We start from the raw sequence: 17,428 nt of genomic DNA, 5'->3' as shown, positions 1-17,428 counted from the left end.
TTATATGGTCCTTCAAGCCCATCAATTTGCACAATGGCTTGATTCAGCGTATACGTTGCTTTGTGTATGCCATGCAAAAGAATAACACGTGTTCATATATATCTTTATTCCTTGCTGTTGGCTGTATACCTCCTCGGGTGGGGTGCATGCATTTGGGATAAACCTAAAGGACTGTTTCGTAAACAAAAAAAAGGTAGCCATGACTTACCTAAAAGTCATGTTAGTGGTTAAGATTTGTTTTTCTAATTGCTTAAATGTTGTGGATGAACCATTCACTTCCTGGGGACCTTAAACCACAGCTCTAGTGCTGTACAGAAACTTGCAAAAGATAGACAAAATGGAGGTCCTTTGATGCCGGCCTTAATGGCAATCAGCCTAACGGGCAGTATGTTTTGTAATGAGGAATGATTACCTTTGCTCATAAGACATTAACCTTTATTCATAAATGCCTCAGAAATTCACAAAAAAAGTAAAGTTATGATTCCAAAGAAAAACATCTTGAAACCTATTGCTTATTATAAGCCAAGCAAACATACAACTGTATCCCCTTCATGCTCAACGTATATGTATACAGAACTCTTCATCACATGTGCAATGCAACAAATCTACGCTCAGATAGAAAAACAAAATATTGCAACTAGTGATGTCTATATGAAGGAGAGTCAGTCACCGTTTTAGCTGTTTTATACCCTTTCATTCAAGTATTTTCTTAAAAAATATTACAACCTCTTTTTAAGAAGTTTTCCCAAAAACTGAGGTTATTCAATGTGTATATAGCACTGCTGCTGTATTTGCATCACAAAAAATTGAGGGCCTAGAGCGCATAAATGTCCAGCATACATACTCTACTGTTAAGTCTAAAAAGAAAAAGGTATGCTGTTCCTAAAGGGGACAAAGGGGAGTTGGTCAGAGAAAAGGAATCACTACAATGGTAGTAGTTACTTTTTGGAAAGGGGGCCCTCACACAACCTGTGGGTGTCATGCTTAATCATCGGGCTAGCTCCTCGTCATGCCGGCGCTGCAATGCCTGACGGGCACCCTCAAGGGGCCTCTTTATCAGAGATCTTTTTCCAAAGCTGTGATGTGAAGTGCACGTTAAGGCCCCATTGTGTACATTGAGGAAATGTAGATGTTGATGTATTGATTAGTGATTTATAAAAGGCTAGGCAAGTCTCAAATAAAATTTTAATCCAAGAGTATGTCTGACTTATTAAAAATGTGATGTCACCATTGGAGACAGTGATCCCTGGTGACTTATAAGGTCAACATGTTTCATAAAGTCAATTAGTCAAGATGTGATCTAGGGCAATTCTTCAGAACCGTAAAATGTATAACTAATCTACACAGTGTCTGGGACAAAGGATGCAACAAGTAGTGTCCAAACACTAAGTACGCTATAAGTGTACCTGCAAAAGGTAAAATTACTGACCTTTGTCCCCTTTAGGAACAGTATACCTTTTTCTTTTGAGACTTAACAGTGCTGTATGTGCAGACGTGTCTATCGAAATGTGATCTCTGAATCCAGTTGGCTGAGAAGTTTGTTTTGTCCACCTTTTAATCAAGCCTGTGATCTTGCAGTTGAAAAAAATCAGTGGAGACATGTCAGGCATGTTGTGTACACACTAAGAAGTGGGAGGACCAGGTAAGAAGGGGTCAGAAAAGGTTCTCACCCAGCTATATATGCCAACTTATGGATACCAAATGTGCATTGCAGGTATACCTGCTATGAAAGTACTAAATACCTAAGTTATGGTTAGCTCTGTAGCAATGATACCAACGAGGTACTATTCAGAACCTCACACATGATATAAAAAATTCCGTCAACGACCTTTAGTGGTGGAATCATCATTGACATGGTCAATGACACCATTGACGTGAGACACAATTGCACCTTTTTTTTTTTTGATCAAATATATTTTTATTGAGTTCAACAAAGCAATGGTATACATACAATATATGAAGAAACAAAAAGCGATGTCATGGCGCCCGTCCCCGACCCAGCAGCGCACCCCTCTGAGTGTCCATGAGGTGAGGCAAGTCCGGGCGCCCGGGTATGCTATCTTGGCGGAGGGACATGCCCCCCTGCGGCCATCCGAACTCTTTTCCACCAACTCCCAAACAGGCCCTCCCTCCCACCCCACCCCAACTGTATCCCACCCCTTCAACTACCCCCAAGCCCCCCCAACCTCCCTCCTCCCGCCCGGTGTGTTCCTCGTAGCGCCTATGTTGGTTGTACTGTGTAGAGGCTAGACTTTGTGTTCCGCTCTGGTCTTTTCATCTCTAAACCCCTCCGCCAATTTCAGGACCCGGAGATACCTCGGGCATGTGAGCTCCGTAAATTCCTGGGAAAGTAGTGAGATGAGTGGACGCCAGGTTGCTCTGAAGGTTTCGGAGGACTGAGTAAGCGAGGCCTGTATTCTTTCCATCCCCATGATGTACCATAACCGGTGTAACCACCCCGTGTGTGTGGGCTGCCTAGTGGACCCCCAGAGTGACAAGATGTGCTGCGTCGCTGCCCCCATTGCCAGTCCCATCTGTTTTCCCCTCATGGATTTGAGGGGAAACGTCAGGTCGTTCGGCAGTCCGAGAACAGCGTAAGCTGGGAATCGTGGAATGTCGGTGTCAAAGTGAGTGTCTATGTCCTTGAGTACCGCTGTCCAATATTCCTGTACCTCGGTACAGTCCCACATGATGTGTAGCATGGTCCCCGTGTGCCCGCACCCTCTCCAACATTTAGGGTCTTTGCTCGGATTCCCTTGGTGTAGACGCTCAGGGGTCAGGTGCCAGTAGTAGGCGATCTTGACCGCCGCCTCCCTGCTAGCGGTATTCCTGGCCGTGTGATGAGCACGGTGGTATACTTCTCGCCATTCTTTAGCTGAAAGAGCGCGCCCCAGTTCCCTCTCCCAGCGCCTCTGCCCAGCAGATTTCTCCGAAGAGGGGGGAGGGGACAGCATCTGATATAATTCCGTGATGGACCTTGTGTCCGATGTCTTGGTCACTATCCAACGCTCATAGGGGGTGAGGGGGCGCCCAACCAAAGGCGCCACATCGGCGTGCGTCAGCCAGTGCCTAAGCTGGAAGTACTGGTAGCGGAGTGGCTTATCCAGTGAATAGTGTGCTGTCACGGCGTTCCATGTCATGAAGCCCTCCGTGTCGAAGAGGTGGCCCGCTGAGCGACACTCGGATTGTCGCCACTGTGGGAATGAGCTCGCGGAGCTGCCAGGGGGGAACGCCGGATTATCCAGCAGAGGCGTCATGGGGGAGGGAAAGGTCGTCAGGCCACTTGGGACCGCGGTGGCATCCCACACTTGCAAGAGGGTCCTGGTGATGGGGGATCTTTTGAGGTACGGTGGTCTGTCTGGGCGCGCCAGGTAGGGGACCTTCCAGAGTGGCAGGCCCGCCATGGCCCTGTCCTGGAACAACCAGTGCTTCTCCGAAGTCGGTCGGGACCACTCCAGGAGGAATCTAAGCTGAGCCGCTTGGAAGTAGCGCTTGAGATCCGGAACCCCCAGACCCCCCTCCGCTGTCGTCCTTGTGGCCAGGTCACGCCGCAGTCTGGACCTTTTATTCGCCCATACATAGTGATGCAGGGCATCCTGTAGTTTCTTCAGCATCCCCAATGGGGGAGTGACCGGGATGGTCTGGAATACATAAAGGATCTTGGGCAATAGGGACATTTTTATGGCCGCCACCCGGCCCAGCCACGAAAGCGGCTGTTGCTTCCACCTCGCGATGTCCCCCTGGACCCGCGACAGCAGCTTGGAATAGTTAAGGTCGACCGTTTGAGCGGTTGACGGCGTCAGGTCTATCCCCAGGTACTGCACGGTGGTGCTGACCTCAAGCCCCCCTATGTGCAGCGAAGCCCTGTTAGCTGGTCGGGTGTTGCTACCGAGCGGCAGGACGACGGACTTCTGGACATTCATTTTGAAGCCCGACACTGCCCCAAACGCGGTCATTTCCGATAGGAAGGCCGGCAGAGAGACCCGAGGGTTATCCACCGCCACCAGAATGTCGTCCGCGTAGAGGCTGATGGTTTGCTCCACTCCTCCAAACTTGATCCCGGCTATGGCTCGGTTGTCCCGTACCCGCTGGGCAAATGGCTCGATATAAAGGGCGAACAGGAGCGGCGAGAGTGGGCAGCCCTGCCGCGTGCCTCTCCGGACGTCGAACGGCTTAGAGCTGACCCCGTTGACTTTGATGGTCGCCTTCGGGGACGTGTAGCATCCCGCCACCCAGGAGCGGAATCGCGGACCCACTCCGAATTTGACCAGCGTCTGTTCCAGGAACCTCCAGTCCACCCTGTCGAACGCCTTCTCGGCGTCCACCGAGAGCAGTGCTGTGTCCGAGGCGTTGGCGTATGCTTTGTCTATGACATGCATAATGCGCTTCGTGTTATCCGCGCATTGCCTGGAGGGGACGAAGCCCGCCTGGTCAGGGTCGATAATGCCCGGCAGGCACGGGCCCAGCCGGGAGGCCAGGATGCCCGTGAAGAGCTTAAGGTCCACATTGAGGAGCGAAATCGGCCTATACGCTGCGCAGCGTGAGGGGTCTTTGCCCGGTTTTGGAAGGACCACGACTTCTGCCTCCAACATCTCCCTCGGGATTGAGCCCTGGCCCTCGAATGAGTTGAATAGCTTTGTAAGGACTGGCGCCAGGATGGGGCAGAAGGTTTTATAAAAGCCCGCGGAGAAGCCGTCCGGGCCCGGAGCCTTCAGGGGTTTAAGACGGGCAATGGCCGCTATGACCTCCTCCAGGCGGAAGGGAGCATCTAGCGCTGCGGAGTTCACATCGTTAAGAGCAGTGACCTCCATAGACTCCAGGTAGGTCTTCCCCTCCTCCTCTCCCATGGTTTGATCGGCGGAATACAGCTGCTCATAGAAAGTCCGGAATGCCTGCGCTATGTGGTCATCCTCTCGGACCTCGCCACCATCGTCACCGCGAATCACAGGGATCTGCGAACGGACGGTTTTGGCCTTGAGTTTGCTGGCCAGCAGGCGGCCCGTCTTGTCTCCCCCCACGTAATACGTGTGACGGAGGCGGAGTGCCGCATATTCCGCCCTGTCCAGGTCTAGACTCGCCAGTTGCGCCCTGACCGCTTTCAGCTTGGGCCAAATCCGGGGGGCTCCCGTCCGGCTGTGGACCCGCTCCAGTTCTAGCACCTGCGTCTCCAGGTCCCGTCTCCGATCCTTTCGCTCCTTATTTTCCGCCGCGGCGATCGCCATGATTTCGCCCCTAATGACCGCCTTCAGCGCCCCCCACAGTGTCGCCTGGGTCACTTCTCCCGTGTCGTTCTGATCTAGATAAGTGGTGATGCTTTGGGACAGTTGCTGCACAATTCTCTTGCGTGCCAGTATATTTTCCCTGAGTCGCCACTTGCCCCTATGTGGAGGAGTACGCGGGACAGCCAGTTGGAGGGTCACCGCGTCGTGATCTGAAAGTGCCGCCGGCGTAATGTCAATGTCCCGAACCATGGGAAGTATGTCGTCCGAGCCCAGGAAGTGGTCTAGTCTGGCGTATGTGTGATGCACATGAGAGTAGAAGGTGTATCCCGGAGCAGTATGATGTTTGTCCCGCCAGATGTCAGTGAGCCCTCTGTCCCTTAACCACTGCTTCCCTGTCACTGACAGCGCTCCGGAGTCCCCAAACCTCCTCCCAGACCTATCCTTCTCATTGTCCATGACCAGGTTCAAGTCCCCTCCCACTAGTACCAGTCGCAGATCTCCCGAGAGCGCTTCAGACAGCGCACTTTTCAAGAAAACCTCTTGTTTGGTGTTGGGTGCATAAATGGAGCCCAGCGTGAAGGAGGAGGTGCCTACATGTATCGTATGTGCTAGGAGCCTGCCCCTGATTTCGGCCACTTTATTCCCAACCCGCCCTTTGAAGTGCCTGGCCACGAGTATAGCGACACCCGCTTTCTTTTCGCCAGTCGCGGAGTAGAATTGGTGGGGGAAGGCCCTAGCTTTCATGCGATGCCAATCTTTCGCCAAGAGGTGCGTTTCCTGTAACAGACATATTTCAGCCTCCGAGCGCTCAAGGAAGGAGATGACTGCCCTTCTCTTGATGGGATTATTGAGTCCCTTGACATTAAGTGAGAGGATACGTATGTTGTCAGCAGCCATGAGTACGCATGCGTCCCTTCTGCCGTGCCCTAGACCTCCAACCAGCCCAACCCCTGGTACCAAACACCACTTGATAGTGAACACACCGAGCTCCCCCCCTCCCCTCCACCCAAGCCCCAACTCCCCCCCCCAACAGTCCCCTGCACCCCTCCCCCCCCAACTGGCGAACATTGTCCCAGGCCAATCATGAGACAGTCTAGGCCTGTGGTAAATGAGTCAATGAGTGGGTGTGTGGCAGTGGCGGCTCATGGCCCCCCGACCTCCCCCCATCCAGGAGCCAAAACTTATCTGATGTCGACCTTCACCAAAATCCATTTAGGGGCCAGCGCCTGTGTCTTTGGATACTTCCTGGATTGCTGCAGCCTGTTCCAAGGCCACCGTGTCCGGATCGGGCTTGAGAGGCTTCTTCCGCTGTCTGTCCCGCCGCACAGTCTGCCATCCGTCCCTCGACCTCCCGGGGGAGCCCGTCCCGGCCCCAGAGGACTGCCGGTCTGCCATGTCGTCCTGTTGTGGGTCCTCATAGGGGATGCCTAGCACCTCACATGTGTCTCGCAGGGAGCGCAACTGGTGGAGGGTGCCATTCCACTTAAAGACCAGGCGGAACGGGTGTCCCCAGGAATACGGGACCCCTTCTTTACGCAGGAAAGTAGTGGCAACCCTAAACGCCCTCCTCTTTTGTAGGGTGGACGCAGCCAAGTCTTGAAAAAGTTCCACATTGTGATCTTGGAAGCGGAGGGGTTGCTTGTGACGAGCCTCTCTCAGGATGCGCTCCTTCAAGGGATAGTCCGGCAGAAAGACCAAGATGTCCGGTGGGGGGCCCTGGGTCCGGCGGGCCGGGCCCACACGGTGGGCTCTGTCGATCCGAACCGCGAAGTCCTCTCCTTCCCCCAGCACCATCCGGAAGAGCGCCTGTAGGTATCCCGCCATGTCTTCCCCCTCCGCCTTGAGCGGCACATTTCGGACTCGAATGTTATTGCGTCTGGAGCGGTTCTCCAGATCCTCCGCGTGGGTCTGGAGATCCATCTGCTGATCATGAAGACGGGTGATCTCCTGCCGAAGGAGTTCTATTTCCTCACTGCGGGCCTGGCCCGAGAGCTCGTTGGCCGCCACTCTCTCCCCCAGTTCGTCGACGTCCCGCCGGAGTTCCTTGTGTTCCCCGGTCATTTCCTGCCGGAAAGTTTGAATATCGTCTTTTAGGGAGGCGAAGAGGGATTCCATGAACGCCTTGGTCGCTGGCGCCTCGCCCTCTGGCAGATCTTTCCCCCCGGGGGGGGGCCTCGGCGCCGGTTTGTCTGGGCTTTTATCGGGCTTGGGGGGGTCCCTTGACCAGCATCTCCGAGATGTTGCGGTTCCCTTTCCGGTTCGACATGGCTATCCCAGCCGTGGGCCTTAGCCTGGTCAGGACTCCGTGTGATTCGGCAGGGTGCTCTGATGCGCTCTGGCCGTAGTCTGAAAAGGCTGGTATCGTGTCCCAGGGGCCTCTTCCCTAGGCCACAGGCCATAGGCCGCTGCTTTCCCTCGCTCGAGGTATAGGGCTGGCTCCCGCCTGGTATCCCTGGGCTGCAGGCCACCCGCTCGGTGCTCCCCTTTCCAGGGCCTTCCGCAACGTCAGGCCTTCCTAGACCCTAGGCCCTAGGCGCGCTTCAGCCAGGTGTGCCTGTAGGTGGGGGCGGGGATCTCCCGCTGTGGCCGCAATTGCGTCCCGGCCGCCTCCTGGGCGCCGCTCACCTTCTTCGCAAGGGCGCCGAGCCCCTCTGCTGCCCGGGGTCGATATGCCCCACCGGCCCGCTGCACAGCCGGGCCGTGCTTCCTCGGCTGGGCCCACGCCGGGGCCCTGTGTTGTCCCGTAGGCCGACGGACCTGGCTCCTCTCAGGCCGCTAGGCCGTGGACTACTGCTGCAGGCCTGCTCCCCTCGGCCCCCGCAGACACCGCGGGGGTCCCCACCAGTTCGCGGCCTGCGCCTGTAGCGCCGTGCCAGGGCCGACCCGCCTCTTGGCAGCAGCGCCGCTTTCCCTCAGTCGCGCTGGCAGGCGTCTCCGGCCCTCGGCGCTCACCTCAACTAGGCCCACGCCGGGGCCTCGCGTAGATTCTGGGGCCGACGGGCCCGGCGCCTTGTTTCCACTCCCCTGTCTGCGTCAGTCGCCGCTTGGTGATGCCGGGTGGTACCTCCGGGGCTCCGGAGTCGCTGTCGGGATCCCCGACTCTTCCACTCGCCGGCCCCAGGTGTCGCGTGGGGCCTCTCCGGGCCGCTCGGCCCCCGCGCTCAGGTCGCTGCCGCCCGCACTAGCCCCTCGCAGTCAGGCAGCTCCTCGCATCGGCGGTCCGCGGCAGCTTCGAGCCTCGCCGCCGGTTCCTCCGATGCCGCACTGCTTCCCGGTTCTTGCCCGCTGCTGTTGGCCGGCTCGGTGAGGGCGAAGGTCCGCAAGGTTCCCTGGCGGGGGATCAGGCCTGGGGAGCCTCTGCGAGACACGTCTTACCGAGCCGCCATCTTAGCCACGCCCCACAATTGCACCTTTTGACATTTGTATGCTGTAAAGAGAGGTGCAGTAATGTTTGCTCTCCATGATATCCACAAGAACATCTTGGAGCTGTCAATGGTGCTTGGGCCTTACAACTGCAATTAAAGTCTGTGAGTATATCTATTACTTCATAGTATAACGGCCTGAGCTTTTCGATCTGCGTAAAGACATCCCATTATTGGCCGGGATGCTGCAGGTGTCAGTAACCTATCTACAACATCATTGAGGGGACATCTATTATGGCTCCTTCCACACATGATCTCATAACTGAGGACATCTGTGAGTTCATCTGAGATGTTTAATGTGAGACCGCCAACGTTGCATTGGGCTATATTGATTCATAGATAACCATCCTCGGTGCAGCTCCGTGTTGCTTAGGTTTCTGATCACAAGTGTAACATCAGCCTAGCAGTTTTTTAGTGAGTCTGTATAATATTTTATAAAGAAGTGCCTACCTTTATGTCCAGTTGATCTTTGTGGACTATTATGTGGTCTTATTCATGTTCTAAATTTGATTTTTTAAATATAGTACAATTGTATGTAGTGAGATGGAATTATGTGTAATTGTTGATCTTGCAAGATATCGAAGTCACTAACATTAAATTGAAATTATGGACTATTAAGTCTTCAGCAAGAGAGCATTTTGTTCAGGTTTGCAGCAAAATTGGTGGGTAGCTTGTGATCTAGCACATAATAGAACATTTCCAGGTACCGTTTCAAGTTCTTTAACGTGGGCTGTGCAGGAGAAAACTAGACTTGCATGCAAGCATTGCAGCTACGATATTGGCCCCCTCCAGCAAACCAATTCCATTTCAATTCACTTACCATTTGATGAATGACTGCAGGCATTGTCCAGTGGAAACAGTTGCTATCATTTAATGTATTCAACCAGAGGCAGGGGTCCTCTCCAGGGTGCAAACGCGTACAACTACATGCTTTTTTGTTGGTCTAATGAAAAGAGCAAAATGATGTGCCTGAAACCAAATTTTTTGCTCTCCGAGGAAATGTTGAGCTCACTGTGCAAAGGTTGCAACAAGGTCAATTCACCTCCTTGGATTGAGGAAAGTCTTTTACTCACATCCGCATCTACTGAGCTTGCAAGTAGGGCACTAACTCCCTTTGCCCTGTCCCTGTACAGCATACTTGGCAAACAGCATTCTAAATTTGGCCATGTATTTGTTTCCAATTCAGTGCTGCTTTTTTAGTGGTATAAAACGTTAGTTATACTGTCTTATCTGTGATGTTTTTACCTGATGCTGGCCTAGAATGGAAAATGTTGATTTTCACAGATCAGCTTTGCCAACAAGCATTAAGGATATGTACGGAAGTAATTAAGCTAAATGTAAAACGTCCCCTTGAACACATGTTACATTATTCCACAGTGCCAAGGAAAGATGCACCCTTTCATGTTTTTCACTTTGATTGACAGAAGCATGAGTGGGCCATGATGGTAAATGACAGCTGCTCTTATGCTAGGATTTATTTTGATGTGTGTAATCTTTTATTGTTGCAATGTACACACAACATTGCCCTTCTCCATCAAGGTGGTCGGTATATTACATTCTAATAAAAATTAAATGTTGAGTTAACTGAATTGAGAGGGCGTTATCCTTCCATCCTCCCAGTGAAATCACCTCCCCTGTTTAAACCCTATTCTCAGAACCCCGCTTAGAGGGCCACGGGGCAATCAGGAGCTTCTGGGCCCAACTGTGGGGGTTGAGGCCTTTTTTCTCCCAATAGACCCGGGGCCCAACCTACTATGGGTCCCAAGGAACTGGGCCAAGTACCAGCACCCACACTTGACTTTCAGTGATAGCTCAGGTAGCGCAATCCACGTCTTGTGGGGTGGGGTGGGGGCGGGGCGATTTGGGAGCTAGATACAGGGGAGTAAGCACACCTACTGCATAGATCTACATAATAATTTGATGTAGGCCAAGGACAGTGACTCCAGTGAGAACGTAAAAAGGCCTGTTCGCTTCTACTGATCACTACACGGTATGCTGCTAACACTGCACTCATGCTGCTTAACTAGTGATAAAGGCTGTAGCCTTCGGCCACTATGTGGGTTGCGCTTTGGGTGCGCCTTCGGGTCCAACAAGGCAGTAATACGTGAAACAAGCCTATGTCATTGCGCACATGCATGATCCGTGTTCACCTATGACAACAACAATCAGCAGCAGGGATCCATACATCATTGCCTCTGGGGTACTCAAGGCAGGGGTACATGTCCTTCACCATGTGAGGGACTTTTCCATCTCAACACCTATATACTCTGGGAAATTTCAGGTAATGAAATGTGATGACTCTTAAAAGTAGCGTTCTCTTTTTTCTTAAATAATAATCTGGGTATTTTGTTGCTTTTAGGCGCTGGATGCGGATCGAGCGGTGTTGCAAAAAATGAAGAAAGCTGCCAAGGCAAAGCATCTATCAGGACAAGGTAAGCACCTTTTCATTCAATCTGTAGTTACCCTGTTTGATTTAAAGACACTACTTAATGAGCACGTCATTTTAATTTATTTTTTTGGGCCCGGAATCTTAAAAGGACTTTAAATGCAAATTATGTGCTCTGAGGAAATTTTGATCTTACTGTGAAAAAGTTACACAATGTTGGCCAATGAAACTCCATTCAATGATTGTGGAAAAGATCTTTTTCACTTTCCTATTGTTCACAATCTATGATCAATTTTGTGGCATGTCTATTCGCCCTCTGTGAAGCTGGCAAAGAGTTTGCCAGTTTTAAGCATTAGCAAATTTGTTCAACGAACCAAGTTAGAGTACTGTTCTGTCCATTGGGTCGAGCCAGCATTATGGTTCTTTATGGATAAGTAGAAAGGGATTATCAGTAGAATAGAACACATATTCATTGTAGGAATCTGACAAACAGAGTGTGTATATACTGAGAAGCCCATGAGGTGGCTCTCTCTATTGGTGTCTATCAACGTGTATGTTTGCTTTAGGCTCAAACATTGGTAATTCAAAGTGTTCAGCGAAATATATTCAGGGTAGTATGTATGACAATTCAGCAGGTAGTAGGGACACTGCATGGTGAACATTTTTACACCCATACATGGCTTAGCGTCAACAACTCTTGTTTTCCGAAAGTATTTTTGTATAAACCAGAATATTTACCAGAGAGTTTTCTTCTAAAAGTTGGGAGCAATGCCACAGTTTGAAGCAGGACTGGACTGGCCATTTGGCCTCTTTGACAATTCACAGGTAAGCTACAGGCTTAGGGTCTGCTTTCAGGGATGGATGGTCTGATATGACCCAGGCATGCCCCTATGGCCCTATAATATCTCTGGACTCTACAGTGCGGGGGTTGGTTAAGCATTTCTGCCGAGGCTGATTTTGATTACCAGTCGGGCCCTGCTCTGTAGTCACAGCTGGCAAAAGTGGGGTATGTTGAAGAAATGATTTGCCAGAACAAGCTCTAAATTAGGGGTTCTTACCATGCGGTCTGGGGACACCAGAGGATCCACAACACCTATTGAGGGTGTCCACAATTGTTTAGAGACGTAAACATTATATTTAATAAAGCATTGATAAATAAAGAAGCTAAATTGAAAATTTTAAATCATTTGTTAAATAAAAAGTATTTCAAATTAGACGCTAAAAATGATGTTGGTATCTCAAGCGTGATGTTTTTTGAGTAGCGCAAGGACAGCAAAAAGAATATGGTATAGATGATAGGTCGGCTCAATGAACCCCAAACAAAATGAGAGCATGCATTAGGAACAAAAAAGACAAAGTAATAATAAAGAGTTTAGCATATCTGTTCGCCTTTAAGAATTAACAAACACATTTAGAAAAACTGCACCCTTCCCAATAAACTTTCGATTTTTTTTTATATTTGAATGTGAATTAAATACAATATTTTAATATTTGTCAAATTGTAGGCTGCATATTTGTGTCTCTATCTTTGTGTATTGTTCTGTGGTTCAAATCATAGAAATTGCACAAGTCCAGTATCCCCGCTTCCAGTAATGACTCAGGGGTCCCTCGAATCCAGTAGTGATTCAGTAGGGGTCCACAGAAGTCAAAAGGTTAAGAACCACTGCTCTAGATGAGCCTGAGTTATTTCCCCTACAGTGGTTTGAGTGTTTTAATAGTGTATACTCGCGGGTTGCTATATTTTAGCACGTATGTTGCATGAGATACCCAGTGCTTAAAGGTAAAAGTTCAAGGGCAGTGCTAAGTTTCAACTTATTGTGGTATTCTTTACAATTAAAACCCCTTATGTCTGAAGGTTGGGGTGCTGCCTGCCTTTACACACAGGGGGATGTTGTACATTTTCAGCATTAGTTGTTTTACCAATGTGTGCTCTAATCAAGCACGGTGGATGGTTGCATTGTGGTCAGGAATGAATACCTAGGCCAGTGTATACATGTGTTTGGTTTTCATCTGTATGCAAGGATTTATGATGATGTATGCTTTCTGAAGTTCTGGGTGGTAAAAAAAGGGGGTGGTGATGGACGGAGCATCTGAATCAATCAAATACTCACACCCAGTCAAAACATCTGGGTTTAATCCATCACCGTTCTTTAGCCCACTCTGCCACCCCAGTTCAGACATGGCTGTATGCACATCAGTCTGACCCTGTGCCTCATGGGAACAGTCCAGCCCGAACTGCCAAGCCATGTCTTCCCTGGACCGGAAACAAGCTTCCGAGGACCAGTTTCTGGCATTCCAGCCGTCTTCAGCCCGGCTTGCTTGAATCCAGTGGCAAAGTGAGCAAGGGACTCACATCTGAGCAGATGCTCTGTCCATCACCACCCCCTTTTGTACCGCTTTTGGCCGCCATAAGTGTGGCAGGGTATACTCAGACGTGAGTCCCTTGCTCACTTTGCCACTGGATTCAAGCAAGCCGGGCTGAAGACGGCTGGAATGCCAGAAACTGGTCCTCGAAAGCTTGTTTCCGGTCCAGGGAAGACATGGCTTGGCAGGTCGGGCTGGACTGTTCCCATGAGGCACAGGGTCAGACTGATTTGCATATAGCCATGTCTGAACTGGGGTGGCAGAGTGGGTGAAAGAACAGTGATGGATTCAACCCAGATCTTTTGACTGGGTGTGAGTGTTTCATTGATTCAGATGCTCCGTCCATCACCACCCCCTTTTGTACCGCTTTTGGCCACCATAAGTGTGGCAGGGTATGCTCAGACGTGAGTCCCTTGCTCACTTTGCCACTGGATTCAAGCAAGCCGGGCTGAAGATGGCTGGAATGCCAGAAACCAGTCCTCTGAAGCTTGTTTCCGGTTCAGGGAAGACATGGCTGGGCAGGTTGGGCTGGACTGTTCCCATGAGGCACCAGGTCAGACTGATTTGCAAATAGCCATGTCTGAACTGGGGTGGCAGAGTGGGCTAAAGAACGGTGATGGATTCAACCCAGATCTTTTGACTGGGTGTGAGTGTTTGATTGATTCAGATGCTCCGTCCATCACCACCCCCTTTTGTTCTGAAGTTCTGGGGTACAGTAGGATGCTGAAGACTACACCGTTAGGAGGTGTAGATAGGGTTGGTGTGCAGTCTTCTGGGTTTGATGTAATGGGTGATGAAATATGTGGCCCATACCTCCTCCAACTGACCTCCAGTCAGTTAAAGTGCCAGACCAAATAGTGCAGGTCATACCCTGTTCACTGGGCCCTTAACTCTGAATATTTGGCAACAAACCAACAATGTGTGACCCTAAGTAGACTCTTAGCTTTGCTAAACATTACATATAATGGATAATGACTTCACTCATACATCTTCAAACATATATTTTCAGATCACATTATCCACTTGGAAGCGTATATTGCTGCATTGGAAAAGTTTTCAACTAACTGTATAAACAACGGAGAAGAAGAGCTGGCGACTGCCTTTAAGACGTTTGCTGACCTGTCCAAAGAATTGCTTACCCCCATGAAGAATGTGGTATGGCTTCTTGTTCCTGTTCATTTTGAGTTTTGTGGAAGCTGTTGATTAATGGTTATGAGACCTGGGATTCTCTTTAGGCTTGGCAGTAGTGGATTCAAAGGTGGGGGTAGCATTGTACAGGTCATTGGTGAGGTGCCTTAATGATGCACTTGAAAAACTAGTGCAATCAAACGATTGATATCCTTTCAATGATAGCTGTATTTGAAAATTACCACCTCATCCCATTTTACCCATTCCTTACACATGTAGTAGTGAGTCCCTATTAGCACAAATGAGATTGCTCTGAATGCACCTGCAGGAGAGGTTGTGCTGTGAAGGGCCTATGGCCACAGGACACAAAGAAAGGTAACATTAAGTTGACTGGCTATAGGGACTCTTTGCAAGAATCTCCAAAGAGGCAGTCAAAAGAGGCAGTCAAAGTAATGAATTATATTTCATGGAGCGGAGGTTCATATTTTCTTAAATACATAAGCGTATCCAGATTTGTATGTCTCTCCCTGCAACCCGTTCAGCCAGCAGAATTGTTGATGTAGGAGTTGCCTTGTCTCCTATCTTTTTATGCCGAGCCTGTAACAGCGCGCATGCACTGTTATAGCGAAGACTTCATGTAGGGGCTTTCGAAAACTAACCTAAGAATCGCACACGCTTGTGCGTGTGCTTTTTGTTTTGGCCCACGCTATTGGCCTTTGCGTGCATCTTTTTAACAAAGACAGCATGCAATTGGCCAAAGGCGTGCGCATTGCTACCCCCATGGCCTATTGGTGTCGGTTACCCGCAAGGCCGCCATGTGGTTTCAATTATCGTGCCCAGGCATGGGCACGATAATTGAAATCAGATGTCTAGCTGTGGCGCGCGTGCACCACTTGCGGGCTTGTTCTTTTTTGGATACATTTCACAGAGAAGCAACTAAATGAAAGAAGGAAAGAGTGGTTGTGAACCGTTTCTTCAAGTCACGGTTTTCAGTCATTTATTTCGTAGGCACTCTTTGTTCCCCTCAGCACTTGTGCAGGTAGTGGGAACAGTTCTTTATTGATTATTTGTTGAGATGTAAGCCATTGGATGATTGAATCAGAGTGCACCGGTGTACAAAGTGCTTGATCAAACCCGAAGGCACGCTTGAAGTGCACTCATGTGTACTTGTGAATCTATCATGCAACGGAGACAGGAGAGATAAAAAAATTGCTCAGAATCACACAGTGATGTAAGTGGCTGAGCCTTGACTTCAAAAATCGGGGCCTTATCTACTGTGCAACACATTGCGCTTATGAGCATGCGACTGTGAACTGATTCATAGGTTTTCTTATGTATGCAATGCAACACACTTAAAGATACAAACCTCTAATAGGTACATCTTTGCATTTGTCCCGGTGAAAAATGCTCTTCGTGAAATATGTGCAATTCCGTATTTCACATTTTAGAAAACTATTTTTGATGGAGCACAAGTTGCAAGCGAGAAAAGTTTGTTCCAATATGGCAGGCCGTATGTTGGTGAGGCAACTGGCGCACATGTGTGTAGTTATGCTATACGTCATTTCATGGCATGCGTTCTGCCATTGATGTGGTCACTCAGCGCAGACCGGGTTCAGGGGCTGCGCTAGCTGGGCATAGTGACAATGGCAGTATGGGGGAGGTGACGGGGTTCCAGCACCCTCATGTATACATGATGGAGTTAGAAGAAAAATTAACAATTAATTAATTAGTCTCAAAGCATTTATTGAGTGTGCATGATCAAACTCTCATGGCAGGCAACTCCATTTGGCAGTGCTGCTAATTCATTTATCATGAGAGATGCGCTTACCAGTCCTCTCTCTGGCTGCATGTTTAGGGTATTTTGTAACTATAACTGCTGACACTTGCTGTGGTACAAGTGAAAGAAGACCATAGTGGTGCAGAGGTTTTCTAACACATATATACACAAAAGCTGCTTCTTTTCAATGTAAACTACACATATTCCTCCACAGCGGCACGGAAAGTACAATCAAGGCATATTAGTCAAGTGATGTGGAGGGTCAGCACCGACTCTAACAAGCATTTGCAATGCAATAGGTCTCGCATTCATGTGAATTTGAGCTATTTGCATTGTAAATTACAATGTCTTTTAATTATGTTTTAGTTTTTAAAACAAATAAAAGGCATTGTCATTTGCAATGCTAGTAGCTTAAACTCTCGCAAATGCGAGACCTGTTCTCTCACGAGGTCATGATTTTTGACTATTTGAAAGGGGACTATAAATTGAATGTATTGATTCTGTCTTTTCTAGTTTAAAAAAGCAAAAATAGTTCCTTGTTGACAATATGGCATATTCTTTGGTTTAGGGTCATTTGTTGTCTTGTTTTATATTTTGATTAGAGTGTGAAAAATGCGTGTAATCGAAGGCTATTTGAAGATATGGTTGGAGATCAGCAAGGATCAGTGGATGGTCAATTTATATTTCCCTGGGTATTCCTTGGAGTTTTGGACTACCATGAAAAGAAGTCAATTCTTTCCTGCTCCTGTCCCCAGTAGTTTGGAAAGAGTTTACATTGCCTCACAAGACACTTCTGAGTTTACTAGACAAAAAGGCAGTAGAGCCAGTTCTGAAGGAGGTACAGGGACAGGGTTGCTACTCTTTGGTGTTTCTAGTGAAGTAGTCATCACAGGATTTTCGGCTGATAATAGATCTAAAGGATTTGAATCCCTCCCTTGGTACAATCCACTTCAAGGTGAATACTCTACAACATGTAATTCCTTTGATCACATAGGAGGGCTATTTGCATGCGCTGATATGGAAAGAGCATCAGGCATACCTGAAGTTTGCAGTGAAGGATGCTCATTGTCAATTCTAACTCTTACTTTTCGGTCTGAAAGCTTCGTCCAGATTTTTCACCAAAATATTG

At 49.1% G+C, this 17,428-nt stretch overlaps 1 protein-coding gene across 1 annotated transcript in view; it reads left to right on the top strand.

Moving 5' to 3' along the window:
- LOC147705870 (arf-GAP with SH3 domain, ANK repeat and PH domain-containing protein 1-like) overlaps nt 1-17,428 on the top strand; it is a 1,082,966-nt gene that overhangs the window by 291,845 nt on the left and 773,693 nt on the right. The window contains exons 2-3 of the mRNA XM_086932322.1: nt 11,004-11,076; nt 14,404-14,549. Of these exons, the coding sequence (XP_086788448.1) occupies nt 11,004-11,076; nt 14,404-14,549 (219 nt within the window). The remainder of the gene's footprint in view (nt 1-11,003; nt 11,077-14,403; nt 14,550-17,428) is intronic.

The sequence above is a fragment of the Lissotriton vulgaris genome, chromosome 7, assembly GCF_964263255.1.
Source record: "Lissotriton vulgaris chromosome 7, aLisVul1.2, whole genome shotgun sequence".
Taxonomy (NCBI): Eukaryota; Metazoa; Chordata; class Amphibia; order Caudata; family Salamandridae; genus Lissotriton; species Lissotriton vulgaris.
This window is presented reverse-complemented; position numbering and strand designations above follow the sequence as displayed.